Source organism: Passer montanus, unplaced genomic scaffold, assembly GCF_014805655.1.
Source record: "Passer montanus isolate IOZ18808 unplaced genomic scaffold, ASM1480565v1 scaffold48, whole genome shotgun sequence".
NCBI lineage: Eukaryota > Metazoa > Chordata > Aves > Passeriformes > Passeridae > Passer > Passer montanus.
Window position 1 is genome coordinate 5,366,007 of NW_024369707.1, and position 16,813 is coordinate 5,382,819.

At 37.1% G+C, this 16,813-nt stretch overlaps 1 protein-coding gene across 3 annotated transcripts in view; it reads right to left on the reverse strand.

Annotated features, from left to right (window-relative positions):
- The window catches only part of ACSL3 (acyl-CoA synthetase long chain family member 3), a 48,646-nt gene that overhangs the window by 15,938 nt on the left and 15,895 nt on the right, over positions 1–16,813 (reverse strand). For all 3 annotated transcript variants that reach the window (XR_005629026.1, XM_039722364.1, XM_039722363.1), the window contains exons 3-6: positions 13,193–13,614; positions 6,440–6,617; positions 2,433–2,542; positions 1,085–1,223 (exon numbers count right to left, since the gene is read on the reverse strand). Coding sequence is in view for 2 of the 3 variants with exons in the window: in XM_039722364.1 (XP_039578298.1) it covers positions 1,085–1,223; positions 2,433–2,542; positions 6,440–6,617; positions 13,193–13,543 (778 nt within the window). In the remaining variant the exon portion in view is untranslated. The remainder of the gene's footprint in view (positions 1–1,084; positions 1,224–2,432; positions 2,543–6,439; positions 6,618–13,192; positions 13,615–16,813) is intronic.

Below are 16,813 nucleotides of genomic sequence, written 5' to 3' on the forward strand. Positions count from 1 at the left end.
ATAGCTCATCTACTTAATATTAATTGGACATGCTTGACCATAAACAATTCATGATAGCATTTCACAGTTTATGAATGCTTAACTTGACATAGATAATGTTGCTTTATTGTAGTGCAGAGTATGTGATATTTAAAAGACTCAAGAAAGATTAAATACCATTTTACATAGCACATAGATTAAAAAATTTCAGGGAGCTAGTGAATTACAGCCAAATATTTTTCTGCTGGTGTTGTATTAAACTGTTTTAGCAGTACATGAAACTGGTATATCATATAGGGAAATGCATTTTCCAAAGAAATTGAGCGGTCATGATACTTGGAACAAATCTGCCATTCCCCTGAACATCAAAATCAGATGGATTGACCACCCCTCCCACTCCTAAAATACAATCCAACATTCCTGAGCCTGCAGTAGTTGAGAGATTCTGATAACACAAAGGATAAGAACAAAAGAAAGCAATTACTGAATAGATTGAAATCTTAAAATATTAGGATGGGCAGCTCTTCAGAGCCAAGAATAAAACTTTCTTAAGATTACAATTGAAATAAGTTCTAAAATTCTGAATTAGCATTCTAAAAATATTACACAGACCAGAAATAGATTTCAATTAATTTACATAGATTGATGCTTCCAGAAATGTAATAAGTGACCAAGATCTTTCAGATTCAAATGACTGTTTTACATTTTGCTATCTGTGAATTTTACAAAACTTAATGGCATCAAATTACTGATTTCTTTAGTTATAAAATATACAATGATTTTCCTTCTGTGCCCCGAATAACCTGGTTTTAATACATCTGACCATAAGAATGCTTTTTAAGTTTCTATCCTGAATTAATTGCTTATCCTAAAAACTACCCTTCAACCTCCTGATTGTGGAGTCAGTTTTTACTTTTTATTTACACCCCAAAATCCAACCACCCATGAAAATAAAACAAAAAACATCACACTGATTTTATTTAAAGGAAAAGGAGACAAGAAAAGGTTAAATCTGCAGAATTTTGAAATCTGCAGTTTCTTCAAGTTTACTCAATGGGGTCAAACTAGGGCATCAAAAGAGATGGTCTGAAGAGGAAGAACCCACCAGTGTCTGCCTTGGCCCCCATGGCTTGCACAGATGCCATGGTGTGAACAATGACACCCTTGGGGAACTCTGACCACGTTGTGGGTTTGCCATCCACTGTAATTATATGTCGCAGTAGTGGAACTTGAGAAACAATTTCCTGTGAAAATGAAAAATAGGTTCAGAGATTAAAAATTTGGTTTATGCCAGGAAGTAAAAAAAACTCCCAAAAACAAAACCAAAAAAAACCCTCCATGCTATCTGCTGTACACTTTTTTTAAAGTACTAACATAAAACATCTCAGAATTTTAAAGGATAAACCTCCCAAGCTCAAATAGCTGCAAACCTTGAAGCTTACCAATTTTAAGTCCAAAAACTTCTCCAAACATTTACTGATCTGTATTTTATTTCATGAAAACCCCACCAATAAAACTGCAGTAGACATAACTGACCTTCCCTTCCCATAGAACACTGAGAAAAGCTGGTGATACTGAGCTCACAATAATTCTTAGGTTACTCCTTGGTTATTATGCTATTTAAAATAAGCAATAGCTAGCAAAAATATTGAAAATCACTAGTTAAGCATTTCAAGCTAAACATGAGTTCAAAGACATTTATCAGTGTTCTCATGGAAGAAGAGAAGATCATCTATAGCAGAGCAAATACATTTTCTCACTGCAAGCTGAAATAAATGTGCATGGCATAGATACGGTCATTGTAGTAACTTTATTTTAAAGTTTGGGAAATTCTCATTCAAATTTCCACAGCAGCACAGTTTTTCATTAAAACAATTTCCTTAACTGAAAGGTCCAGTTTCCCCAAAACACACAATGATGAAACTCATGCAGATTAGTAGTTCCATGTACTCCATCAGGGTCAGTAAGTCAAAAATTTGACTGTGTTAATGTTTAGTGGGCTTTTTCTCCCTCTGCATGGAAAAACAGCTCTAACTCTTTAAACACCTATCTTTAGATGTAAAAACCATTCTGTGCTGGGAAAACATCTGATAACAAGCCAGGAGCACGATCACATTAGCTCTTTATACATTTTTCTGTTCTTCCCATTGTTACATTTATAGGCACTCAATCCACCCAGAAACCACGGCAGTTTCTTGTAAAGGTGTTTTTCCAGGCAGCACTCCAGCTCTGCAATACTGCAAATTGCTCATTCTCCAGTCACTGAGCAGCCTAAAACCCACTAAAAGCAAACTACCACTTTCTGTACATGAAGACAGATAGATAAATTTTCTTCCAGAAGTGTCTGCCTTATGGAAAGGCAATAAATCATTGCTCTGTACAATGGAATCAGGCCATTTAACAATGGTGAACGGACACACTGCAAAGAGATAGCCAAAGAGCAGTCTTCTGACCTTCAGTTTTGTTTGCATCAGCTCTTTACTAGTAATGATGGTGGTCACCTCCGTTTCGTTCAGCCCATGAACTATTGCTGGGCCTCCCAGCGTGGCGTACAGAGTAACAACTGGAACACAAAACAGGGCAAATGGTCAGCCTCTGGGTTACATTTTCAAGAGTAGTTTACAAAAAAGAACTGAGATTAATCTATTCCAACTTAGGCAACACAGTAAAAATATTTGTCAACTCAAAGATGGGACAGTTTTGTATTTAAAAAGCCTCTTAACATGTGAACTTAAATACAGTGTGATCTTCAGTTACCCCCAGAAGGAATAATGAACAACCATTCTTTATGACTGTTTACTCTTTTCCAAGGTCTAATTAGAGGTCCCAAAACCACATCACCTTGTGAAATTCTCCTGGATCTACTCTCATACTGTCACTGCTTTTACCATTTGAAAAGTAGGCAAACCTCCTCAGTTTAATCACTGCGTTACATTCCTCTTAAGAGGAATAAGAAACAGCTTTCATCCATGTGACTTCTCTTTCCAGAATTCACATACTCTGTCACTAACCTTTTAGAATTGACTGCTAATAACAAATTATTACAGCATGGCAATATGTGTCATCAGCAGAGAATTCTCACACTCAGAAATAAATCTGTGACTAGCCTATTCTGCCATATATTTAAAATAATGTAATAAAGGTTTAATCATCACAGTCATTAGACCTTGAACTGACATCATGAGAATCATACAGAATAGCAAGAAAGAAAACATTTAGAAAATTGACTATAAGAAACATTGTTTCCTGTTTGTAAGGTCAGATCATTAGTGAGTGTGTTACACAATGATTTCATATTAACACCTTTAAAATAATTTTTAATTTCCTGGCATTTTCAATGGAACTGAATGACAAGAGACCAAAAGAGACTAGAGAAGAAAGAGGCAGCTACAAATTGAAAAGAAGTATTGCTCTCAAAAAAAAAAAAAAATTTCTATTTTCCAAGCAGAACACTAAACAGGGACATCTCATAAAATCTCTGAGATCAATCAACACAATCCATAATTATAGCATTCTTGCTGGGAGTTTTGTCATATCCAGTATCTGAATATCTTCTGCTTTTTAGTCTGTATTTAGCTGAATATTTAAAGAACATAAATATGAAAATAAGACAGCCCACTGTACATTAGGACTGTAATCACTGCAGAGAAGATTAAAAATTAAAATTAAATAAGTTCTGTTGTATTCCAAGATTTTTATTTTAATATTTTAAATCCAAGGAGTTACTAACCCAAAACAACTCTAAAGCAGTCTTCTTACACAGAAAAGTAAACAGCTGACCTCTACTTATTTTTTTCTTGTTAAAACAGCCCATCATAGTTCAGAACTGTTGCAGGGCAAACACACATGCACTGTGTTTTCTTTAATTTGGTGGGAGCAAAGTCCAGAAGAGTGCCTCTCCTCGTTCCCACGAGCTCTCTCTCCTTACTGCAGTGACCCCTGTTATATAAACATGTAGCAGAAATTCAGCTGCCCTGAGCCAACAAGAGAACAGAGCTGACAACACCGCCCAGAAGGCAAAGCATCATCTCGGGAATAACCACGGGGGTACTTAATTACTCATCTGCAAATAAGTACATTAAGACTCTCAGAGCTATATGACAGAGCCAAAGGGAAAGAGCGACCATTTATATGATGGTGCACTGATGTCATGGAGAGAGCAAAAAAAAAAAAAAAAAAACCTGAGCAATGACTCATCTCTGAAATTCTCCCTTCTCCATGCTGGCACCTAAAACTTTTTCAGGCAAATCCAAAAGTTTTGATCGCTTTTTTCTCTCCTCATCCTCTTGAAAATGTACGGAGAAGGGATTATTTTGTATTCATACCTTTATACAAGCAACAGTACAAGTGAGTCTTTGTTATCTGACCAAAGGCTTGACAAAAAAATCTCCAACAACACAATCTACCAGCTTGTAGGAAAAGACAAAACCTTACCCCAAAGAAACAAACAGAACTTTTACAATTTATTTCAAGGTAACTGGAATGTTAAATGAAGTATTCAAGCACCCATCATACATCAAGAATAAAAAGCAAAATGCATCTTTAAACGCTTCAGCCAAATTTACTTCTGACAAAACCACTTCTGCCCAAGCATGACTGAAAAACGAATCCTAACCTCTCCTATTCCACCATTTGGCTATGCACTTTTGTGTTTTATCTGCCTACTCTGGTGAAGAGCTGTTCACACACATGAAGAGGTACTCAGTAAGAAAATCTGTTTGCATGTTAGTACTACTTCTTCCGTCTCTGATCTAGCAATCCCACTCTACTTCCTGCAAATGTAAGACTTGGAGAACTTCAGAAAAAGTCACATTTAAAATAAAGCAAGTATTTATAACCGTAATATAACTTGTTTGTGCAAGTAATCCATAACAAACATCATTCTCCTCATTTTAATTCTATAGTGCAAAAGGCATTTTCTCCAACACTATGTACGGAGCAGATGAACCTGCTCTGTTGACATCAGCTCTGGGCCCATTCCATCAGAACACATCTCACATTTGGAAATAATGTCCCAACACCCCCCAGCAGTTAGCTGGTATCAGCCCTGCACACTGAAAAATGCTAACATAAGCCATTCAGCAATGTCCTGCCACTACTGTTTCAACATCATCTGAATCTTCCAGTTTGTCCTGCAAGCTGCCTGTGAACACTGCACAGCTCTCTCTTCATCTGCCAGCACGAGTCAGCCAAGTTCACAGAAGATGTCACAGCTTAGATGCTGAACACCACGTCAGAGTGTGTGCTGAGGCACGTCGCAGCACGGGGATTTAAAGCACTAATCCAGCAAACCCAAGAACACACACATACCATTCTGCTCACAACATCCAGCCCCTAGCTCAGATTTCACCCCCCCCAACAAATTACAAATCTCTCTAGGATTTGTAAATGTGCTTCTGTTCCAAAGGGAAAAAAATTATACAAGCCCTTGCATTTTATTCCCAGGATAGCCACTAGGAATCTGACAGATCCCAAAAGTGATAAGAGGGAACTGGCACAGAGACATCTAGTTCAAAAGCAACACAGGCATCTTATCTGGAAATAGTCTGTGCAGTTCTCTGCTCTGGTTGGTAGGCCAGCAGCATTTACTCACTGAAGAGCCAACCAAAAACATCACCAATTTAGGTGGGAAGGCACCTGCAAAGATCACCTGCATGCACCATCCATTGCAGCAGAGTGCTCAGAGCCATGGCCAGTCTGGGTTTTATGGCTCTCCAAGGATGAAGATTTCACAACCATATCTTATTGATATGTAATAAATGGGTAATAAAATAATAATAAAAGGGTAAATGTGGCACAGGAGGGAGAAGGCCAAAGCCTGTGAGGAACAGCAGTTTCTGGCATGCCCAGATGGAACAAGATGTGTCCCCCTGAGAGCACACAGAACCCAGCCAGGCTGGGCTTAGCTAGGTAAAGGACACATGATGAAACAGTGCAATGATGAAACAGACATTTGAACAGCTATAGCACACTGAGACCAGCACTCAGTACATTCCTGATCAAGAAAAAAAGGCCCAACCAAAATCAAAATTGAAGAACTGACAAAATATCCAGATAAAACAAAACTTGCAGGCACAGATGAAGGTTTGACGTCAACTCCTGAAACTGAGTCAATGAATTCATGTGTGATTTTTGTTTGTTTGTTTTCAGAAACTTGGGAATCTGTACTGATTTGAGATGAAAAGAAAATAAACCTCTCACAAATTCATTCAGCAAACTATACTTACCAAAACCATTCTTCCCACCTGCCAACAGATACAGGTTTCTCTAGTCACTAAAGCAAAAGGCTACAAAGTGCATAGTTTTGCCTTGAGCAGTATTTTTTAATTTGAAAACTTTAATGTTCTCTATAAAATCGAGATAAAGTTTTCTTAGTACATAAAGCAAAGCAAAAAAAGAGTTTTATTTTCAGATTGTGAGATCAAAAGCCATAAAAACTCCAGGGAAGACAGGTACTCACGCTGGTAGTTGCACATAAAGCAGGCCTGGGCTGCAATCATCCACTCAGCTCTGGTCTCACAGAAGATAGCAATGTTAGTCTTTGGCTGCTGACCCAAGACTGCTAAGCCATTTCCAAAGTTAACAGCTTTAATGTACACATCTTCGTAAGAAAGCCAGGTGTACTTGCCAAGGATGACCTAACAAGAACAAAATCAATTTATAAAATGAAAATCCTTAACACATGCCCTACTACATCTTCACCCACATGAAGAATCCATGGATGTTTGAATAACATGTGCTTGAATTGTAACTGCAGTTTACTCAAGATAAAGATGACACTTTTTCTTGCCAAAAGCTACAGGGCCTGTGGAAGTTCCAAAATAAATACCATATCACAATGCAATATCTCCATGCCTGTTACCACCTCAGTCTCTGTTTTCACAGAAGGGAAAGTACATGATTTCCACCATCTTATGTAGCTTCAGAAGTCCTCTGAAAGACTGTTGGTTATCTGGCTCACATACCTCTACTTTTTAAAAAAGTTTGGTTTATGCAAAGGATGAGAAGCACTAGTTAGCACAGTACATTCTCTGTACTTACTTTCGTGGACATTTGGGCTACAATTCTACACAAATATCACAGTCAGATGTTCATTTTAAAAAAGCAATTTGAAAAGGGAAACTGGAATCCAAAAAGCAGTATATCCATGGGCCCTCAGTCAGAAGTTGTGAAATCCCTTTCCCTTTGTTCTGAAACAAATGCCAAGGGGATGAGGAGTAATAATTTTGCCTTTTACTGTTAAAAAAAAGCAGGACAGAAGACAGGATAGGAAATTACTGGCAAACCTCCGTTCTGAGAAGTTGTGTAGAATATATTATGCAATCTCACTTTTCCATATGGAAAAGTGAGATTGCATAAATTCATATCCAGTAAAACTGGATTTGAATTTACAGGTTTCTGTGTGCACTTGCAGTACTATTTCCTTTCTGACTGATATTTCTTTGACACCAACCTAGAAAGTTTCATATGTAGATATAGTATGAAAATGTTTTATACTGAAAATCTATACTTCAAATTATTATATCCTACCCATCAATTTATATAACCACACTGACAATTCTGAAAAACAATTTATTAATCAAGTATTTCAGACATGTTCTTTAAAAAGCATTAGTAATAAATGCAAGCAAACACTACAAAAACTAGAAAAGCTAGAACTAAAAAACTCCTTCATTCTTTTCTCCATATTTCATTCATCAATGTGAACTAAATTTCAAACTTCGGGCTGTCAAATCTATCAATTTTTGACACGTAACTACATTTCTAATGAGTCTGTATTTCCACATCTACTTCTTCAATAAAAGATTTTTAAATCTCTCTCAAATTCTAATAGAAAAATTAAATTTAGTAGATTTCCTTTGTCAAGACACTTTTCCAAACTGTTTCATAGTTAAAATTAGTTGCAAAGTGAGTTTTACCTACTACAGCTTTACTGCATATTGCTCATTACCATACTTGTTTAGCAGGACAAACAGGTACATGTGCAGCTGCTTGGAATTTCACAAATGTCTTTATGGGAAAATATCATTTAACAAGCCCAACAAACATCATTTGTCAATAACTGCAATATATAGCAATTCTACCAGAAAATACAGATTTCTCACACAAATATCTGCTCAGGTTTTCCTGGCTTATTTCCAAAAACTTTTTCAGTGGCAAAAGGCTGTTTCAAACCCCAAAACCTGGGAGTCCCTTTTTGTTTCAACACACTAGGATATTTCTGGTGTGGAAAACTCTCACTGCTTCCAAAATGTACTGCACCTCTTCCTGTCCATTCAAATTTCGGTAATTTGGAATTTAAAATCCAATTTGGGATATTTTTTCCCCAAAGGCAGTATTTTTGGCAGATGGGGAAGCTCTTGACAAGCTCATCAGTTGAAAACAATTTATAGCAGTGACTTGGGCAATACCCTTTCCCTCATTATACTCTGCCTTCAGTACAGCCTCAGGAAAACTGCTCACAAATAATTAGGCCGAGAAATACAAGCAGATTCTTGTAACTGTTTCTGGTAAGCTTGCCAATCCATAAGAGGTTTTAGTAATTTCCATCACTCTCACTGAACTGGGGAACATAAAGCAGTAATTGGCCAAAAATTAATCTCTCCAAATAATACTTGTGATTCTGCTATTTCCCCCTTTTTTTATTCTCTTAAATAATTCATCTTAATATTGTTGATATATAGTGAAAGACCACTTCACTGGTGCTTTCTTTTCTTAAAAAGGAAAAATCATTTTTAAGGATGTGTACAACCATTGGCTGTGGCTATTTATATAAAAATACATTTCTGAAAAACACTGACGTGAGAAGAGGTAAGACCTTTTTCAATGCAGTAATTTTGAGTTTTACTTTCCTACTGCCTTCCATACATTCAAATTCCAGTGCTCCTTCCCTTGCCCAGTGTTTCTTCTCTATTCCATCCCTAAGACATTTATATTACATACACATTAGTGAATACCAGCTATTCATATATATGTATTACTAAACTGGCTCTAAGTCCCTTTCTCCTGTATTTCTCTACCAGCTTCCTCTGCAGGACATGGAGCAATTGCAGTTTATCTCATACTCCTCATGTTGGAGTGTGTCTCCAAACCCACTTCCCTTCTTGGCCTTGCCCTCAGTAGCTTTTGCTAATATTTTCCAATGTACAGGCAAGAAAGACAAGGAGCTACTGGACAGAGTCCAGTGGATGTCACAAAGATGAGGGGTCTGGAGTATCTGTCTTGCAAGGAGAGACTGCAGGAGCTGGGTCTGGTTAGTCTGGAGAAGGGAAGACTGAGGAGATCTCATTAATGCATACAAATATCTCAAAAGGGTGTCAAGAGTGTGGTGGCAGGCTCTTTTCAAGGGTTCCTAGTGATGGGACAAGGAGCAATGGCCATAAACTAAAACGGAATAAATTCCAGTTCAACACGAGCAAGAACTTCTTGACTCCACTTGAGGGTGGAGAGCCCTGGAGCAGCTGCCCAGGGAAGGTGTGGAGTCTCCCTCTCTGGAGACATTCCAAACCCACCTGGACACGTTCCTGTGCCAGCTGCTCTGGGTGACCCTGCCTGGGCAGGACTGGATGGTCCCTTCCAACCCTAACAATTCTGTCACTCTGCTTCTGCTGCCAACAGGTGGCAAGACTGGCATTGGGCACCACAAACCTTGAAACATTCACACACCTCTCACTTAACAGCTTCGAGAGGGTACTTCTGCTTGGTAAATAATGGAAAGAAAATAACTATCCAAGAGCTGGCAGAAGGGTCCAGGAAGTGAATTTGAGCAGAGATGAAGAGCCCACAGTGTGCAGGCAGCAGGACCCGCAGTGCTGGGGTGTCCCTGGAAACACAGCATTCCATAGGAGCACGCTGCCCTCTCGTGCTCCAGGCTCACACTGCAGCCTGAGTCACACTGCCACACAACACTAGGGACTGTCCACACTGTTCATGTCTGGAAATCCACAGAAACAGAGACTAAACACACAGCTAGCATTTCTTTTGCCTGGATTTTAGAAACAAATTAAAAATCATTTTGTGCAAAGGTGTATAAAAATGTTCTTCATCAAGCTGCAGGCTCATGCAGGGTCATTAAACTACCTGATCTCAGTTACCTTTGAATGTCTTCCTAAAAGTACCTTATAAGGCTTAAAGAACATCAACTATGATTTGGAAAGCAATGATCACGAATTAAATACATCTTCCTGTAGAAGTATATTAAAAAGAATACAAAGGAGGTTATTTGAAATGCCCACTTTTGGTTTTCACAGGAACACATGGATTGCAGCTGAGTATACCTGAAAACCCCCACCCTAACATACCACTTACATAGAATCTATGGTTTTCAACATCAAAAGTGACTCTCTTACTGCTCAATGACTTCCTGAACCTTCACTTTAAGCTTCAGTATCAGCAATAACAAGTAAACTTCTGAATTCCCAAGAACTGCCCATGTGCTTGCTGTTGCACCCAAATCTCTCAGGCTTTAGATGCATCACCTTCCCCAACAAAGCTGAGTTTTCTTCTCCCCACTATGTTTTATTTATTATGTTCCCAGTAATTCTGTTCTTGGTTACCAACCCTTTCTAAAGCCGAGCAAGACAAACAAACAACCCCCAAAACAGACAGACATCTCCCTCATAAAATAAAGCAATGAAAGAACACACACACAAAGCCACATCCACATACCAACAGAGATCAAAGCAAGCACCTGGTGATATAACCTATAACTAAGACAACAGAAAATAATGAAGCTCATCTTTTGGGCATCATAAAATGTCACCTGTGGTTAAATGAAGTCACTTTTCCAATTAATTACATCTTAATCTCAGAGGTATTTTCAACTTTATTTCATCGTGACTTAAATGCATGGTTTATGAAATTAATATTAGGTATGCATGATATTGGAGAAGGAAATTGGAGAGCACACTATAGAAGGAAACAGAAGAACTAACCATTTATGAATTACTATGAAATGCAACAAGTGCATAAGTAAGTATTTGTATTTTATTCACATCCATGAATTTCTACTACTTTGGAAACTGCACAGAAACAAGTATTTTTGCAACAATCTACCATAAAAATTTTTTAAATTACAGATTATCTGAGATCTCACTGTTCTCAGAAGAAATGAATGGAGTATCTGATCTTAAAGATGTTATAAGAAACTCTAAATAATTTTAGCTACAAGTGCAAGGACACTTATTTTTCCCAATAATCAAAAGCTGAATATTTTACTTTTTTGAAATACATATAAAATATAAAAATATGTTGCAGCTCCTGTAAGGTGCAGGAATAAGATGCATTATACCTAAGAATTAAACCTGTTGTGCACCTTTTTGAAAGGCTGCACCAAACCACAGCAAGCTGGATTTGCTAAAGGAAACCAGGCAATAAAAGGTACCTGGAATGAAACAAATCAAAGGAAGAGAACCTGACATTTAGAATCAACAAGGTATCTTGTGAAATGTTCTAATTTTCTTCACTTGCTAACACATGCCATGAGTTCTTCAGAAACACTGTATTCCGTAACAGAAAAAAAAAAAAATCAATGTGGACTTGTATGATAATGCCGAAACTTGGAACAAAGTAACAGGAGAGTAAGTATGGGAATTGACCACAATGAACCCTTGTGTCAAGCGATTTTCCTCACTTGCTAACACATGCTATGAGGTCGTAAGAAACACTGTATTCCATAACAGAAAAAAAAAAAAAATCAATGTGGACTTGTATGATAATGCCGAAACTTGGAACAAAGTAACAGGAGAGTAAGTATGGGAATTGACCACAATGAACCCTTGTGTCAAGCTTAGACAAAATTACCTAACTTGGGTAATTTCTAAGTCTAAATACTCACAAACAAGTAATTTAAGTGGATCAACACAAACATCCTTCAGCTTTCCAATATTCACAACACTTTGCTTGCATAACGGAAAAGGCTAAAACTCCTAAGTCCTTAAGTCTTACATTCAAAATTATAATTAAAAAACAGGACACATGTTTTTTTATGTAAAAAACAGGGCAGCCAAAATTCTGATCTGTGCTCAGAAGCCATTCTTTGTACAACATGAACTTTCTGTTTCTTTATAGGGTAATGAGGCAGCAAAATGTGCTTGAAGCACACTTCATACTGCAAAATTACCTCCACAGCTAAGGGGAAGTTTCACTAACAATGAAGTTTATATAAAGATTTTAACAGAACTAAACTTTGCCACTTATTGTGTATTAACCAAATTCGATTTTAAACATACTCCTCTATCAGAATTAAAACTAGCAGCATGAAGAGAAATTTTCTCCATCTGCACAGAAACTGATCTTAACTAAAAATTATCTATTATGGATTTAATACCTTCTAATATAGAAATGCAGAACTTTAACACAGATAGAACCTGATCTTAACTAAAAATTATCTATTAATCTATTATGGATTTAATACCTTCTAATATAGAAATGCAGAACCTTAACACAGAGATGCACAAATATGAGCATTCTGTGGCAGTATTCTGCCCTTCTTCAGGCAAAAGAGCATTTCTCAGTGTGTCTGAACAACTACAAAGCAGCAAATGACAATACAGGCTTAAGCATAATACACTATAAAAAGTCAGTCCCTTGAAACAACAGAGCTGTTGTCACATACTGAAATCACATCTCCCACACACATCAGGATTACAGATTAGCAGAGCAGTTCACCTTAAAGGAGACTCAAAGAAAAAAAAGACTCTTCAGTGAAATCTGAACAATCCTTTTCTAAACAATAAATTTATTTAAGTCCTGAATTCCCTGGACAGAACAGAAAATCCTTAAATCACAACAAAGTCTGTTAGAAAGGCACATTTGAGTACTGGCATCTAGTATTTTTGTATATTTATCTGATGACAGTTCAGAATAACACAAAGAGAGACTTTTTTAAATTCACTTAAAAAAGAAACCTTTAAAACCACTTAAATCACCAGCTGAATATTAAAGACAAATATCTAAAACATGTTTGTGCTTTTTCTTTGACTGAAACCATAAATAGGATATCTATTCAAGAGTGCAAAAAGGTTTAGATTTGGATTAAATGCCAAGTACTGAAAGATGGAATTAGATAATTTAATTTCTTTTGACAGCTACTGGATCTAAGCAGAGAAATTTATTTTTTCTCCAGCTTTGCTTTACTAGACTAGAAGTGCTGCGTAGAAAAGTAAACATACTTTAAAAAAAACTCTTGAAGGCAGACTGCAAAAAGACTTACCTTTTTAAAAACCTTTCCTGATGGCTGGATTTCATCTTCCTCTTTCAGAATTTCACGTGTTCCCAAGAGTTTTTTGTCCTTATATTTCGTTTTAGCATATTTAAAAACTTTGTCAAGTGTATCACACCCAGGATATAAAACTGAAGCTAAGCAATGCAGACTGTTCACAGATCTGTATGCACCCCCAGGCTTGTTATTCACAGGCCTGGCTTTAACCTGCTTGGCTTTTGCTATAGCCTGCTTTGACCCTGAAAGGATGTACCATGGAATGTAGGTTACAAGGGAGTACACCAGGACTATGAAGTTTATAAACTGCAAAAGAACAGGGTTGATGTTATGCTTCAACTTCATTTTGGCTGCTTGAGAATGTTACAAGAGACAGTTTGGAAACATGGATCAGCTAGACAGGGGTCCAAAAAGATCTGAAAAAGAGAAAAGGAAGGGTTAATAGTAAACTATTACTGTTGGCAGGAAGTATTTTTAAACATGATATTACAATCCCTATCCCAGAGTCAGAAGTCTGAGCCCCACACACAAATGGAAGCAGACACACGAGGTGGAACTGTTCCACTCTCCTTTAGCAGACTGCAGTACAATGACATGTGCATCTCAGGTATTGATCTGGAAAAGTCTTGTGGTTATACAATTTTAAAGACTCTCTTCAACATCACAGCACCTCCATGAGCACCTTCACGAGGAATCTCTATGACCTCTGACTGTCAATCATCAGCCCTAGGAACACAGGCAATGTCACCACTCTGCACATGGGAACCCTGACCATTAAGGATGTTGAAATGTTTCCCAAGTGTTGGACACACTGGGATACCCACCTGAGAGAAGGAAAGCTGTGTATGTGACAGAACTTTGCTGCTTTATTCCTAGGGACTTCCCATCAGTCCTAAGATTTCAGTCTGAGAACCACTAACTAATGAGCCCACTTGTATCAACAAACATGAGCTAAGTAATATTGGGAAAATACCAGAAAAGGGCTTATAAATATCCCCAAACTCCTAACAACAGCACAATGAAGAGATGTGTAACTTTCCAGAATCCTTAATGATGCCAGGATATTCACTTTGTCTTTTTTAAAAGCATAATTTACTATATCTAATGACTACAATGATGATGCAACTTTCTAATGTATTCTACTGTTGAGTCATGAAGTTATGCAATCTGTCTAAAAGATTAAAAAGGTAAATCAAAACAAAATAACTGAAATCCTTATGGAAATCAGGGATGGTTGCCATAATGGCTAAAGATGAATTTCTGCAACAGCCAATGAGCTACTAGCTGAAAATCAGTGTTCTGTACATAATAAACTACAAATGCACTTCACTCAGTTAACCTTTCAAACTTATTGATACAACTTATTAAAAGCAGTATCATAAATCAAGCAACTAATAATGATGTATACATATGCTGCACAGTTTTTGACAATTCTAAATTAAGTAAATTTTTATTCATTAGAGGTATTTTATTCTGTGCTGATGTCTCACACTCTTAGACTTTCATCCCATTAACTCTCTGAAAACCCTAATGAACAGAAATTTGAGTTGAAACAAGTAATGTTTAACTCATATAAGATCCTTCAGTAGCAATGGAAAGAAACCTTGCTTCATTAATCCTGGATCTGCAGCCCTTTTGGGAATGGATCAATCCAGAATCCTTCATTTCTAGGATGAGATTCATTCCATCATTCCCTGAAACACAAAACTTCTTAAAACTCCAAGCAGAAATATTTCACTATCATCTTTTTCCCTAAGAAGCTGCTGAAATTTCACTGTTAACACTGCAGCATTACAGGCAGTTTGAAGAAACCAAACAACATCAAAGTCTGTTCTACAGAGCACCCTGAGACACATACTCAAATAAACCACAGGAGCTCTTCACAGCAGGAACTTACTGCAACAAGCAGCAGTGGAGGAAAAATTTAAAATATTTTAAAAATTAAATGGAAGTGCATATATTTTAATTTTCAGATCAAAGGCAAAAAGCAATGACAAATAGAAAACAAACTTAAATAGGCTAAAGGGCAAATTCAGTAATCACTTGAAGAGACTTATGTTCTTAGGGTGCCACTGAAAGATACTTAATGAAAATAATCATGAGCCAGCCAATCAGCTACTGCAGGCCAGAAAAATTATACTGTTGTTGATAGCAGCACAGAACAAGATGTTTAAAAGCTGAATCCAGAGTTCACATAACAGACTTTACCCATTTTTTAAAAAAGTTTTATGTTGCACTATTATTTTGCCTGGCACAGTTCAGGAGATGAACATCTTTTTCCTCCTTATAAAGCTGGAGAACTTCTCTCTGCCTAAAAAGTAGAAAGAGAATTTAACCAAACACTGCTGCTTACGAAAATTAAAGTAACTTATTTAATAGCTTTAGGCAAACTGTTCTCCAAAGAAATTCCCTATCTGAAAAACAGTCAAGTCTGTTAAAATATAATATTCTCTCTAGATTTCATAACTTTCCTTGGTTAGAGAGACACTGAACCCTTCCAGAAGAGCAGCCTCCCATTTCACTTTGCAGTTAGTTATCCCAACAGCTTTATTCTTTCCTAAGAAGGAGAGAGGAACCTTTTCCACTATTTCTATGATAACCAAGCCAAGGTGTTGTATCAAATTCCTCTTCTGGCTCACCCTTGCATAATAACCCCCAAACCTGGAAATCTCTGCTTTGAAACCCAAACATAAATTGTGCTTTGCTCACCATTTCTTAAAAGGCTGTGCTGCAAGGAACACTCCAACAGCACAGACTAAAGGGAAAGGTCTTGGACTGTCCCCTGGCTCAGAAAAGCAAGCATCCTGCTCTAGAACTCTGATGTACATCTCTTAAATTGGTAATTATTTCAGTTATTCCTTCACAAAAGTGAGGCTATTACCAGTCATCTATTGAAAACAGTTTATTTTAAAAATTAAGACAATTTTTTTTCACTCAAAATGTATTGTTTTTAAGATTCAAAATTATCTTTTGCAATTGAAGTTCCTTGTCTTACAGGCTGAGTAAAAGTCCATTTTTTTCCTTCAAAAACCTTACAATTATGAGATAGAAAACTTGAACAAGAGAGAGAGCTCAGGTGCCAATGTCTTAAGAATTTGGCAATGGATTTCAGACTGTGATATTTACAGAGCATCTATGCTTGTACCTAATTGTAATTACCATTGCAATTGGACATTGGAAAAGTGCAATGCCTTTTGGAACATGAAAGAAAAATATATTCCAGTAGTTTCATTAGAAGAAAAAGCTCCAGGATCTTTGTAGGGTGATGGTTCTAAGGAGAGCTGAGCCATGACACAAAGGAAGCTCCTTGGTGGCAATACAAAAGCTCCCCCTCTTTCCTTGTGTAACTGAAGAACAGAAGCTGCATTTTAACTTATCATTTTGTTGATTTGTTTGCTATGTTGTTGAAGAGGAAAACACCAAGTAAGAAAAGGAGATGCAGTTTAAAATGCCTTTGTGCCCAACAGATTTATAACTGCCATTCCCAGGAGAACATAAAAGTCAGCTAAGTGGATCACTAAACATTCAATTAAAAAATCATGTTGATGACAGTGTAGAAGCAAAACCCTACCCTGACTTGTGGCTGGAGTGCTAGATGTAAGGCAATTATGACTT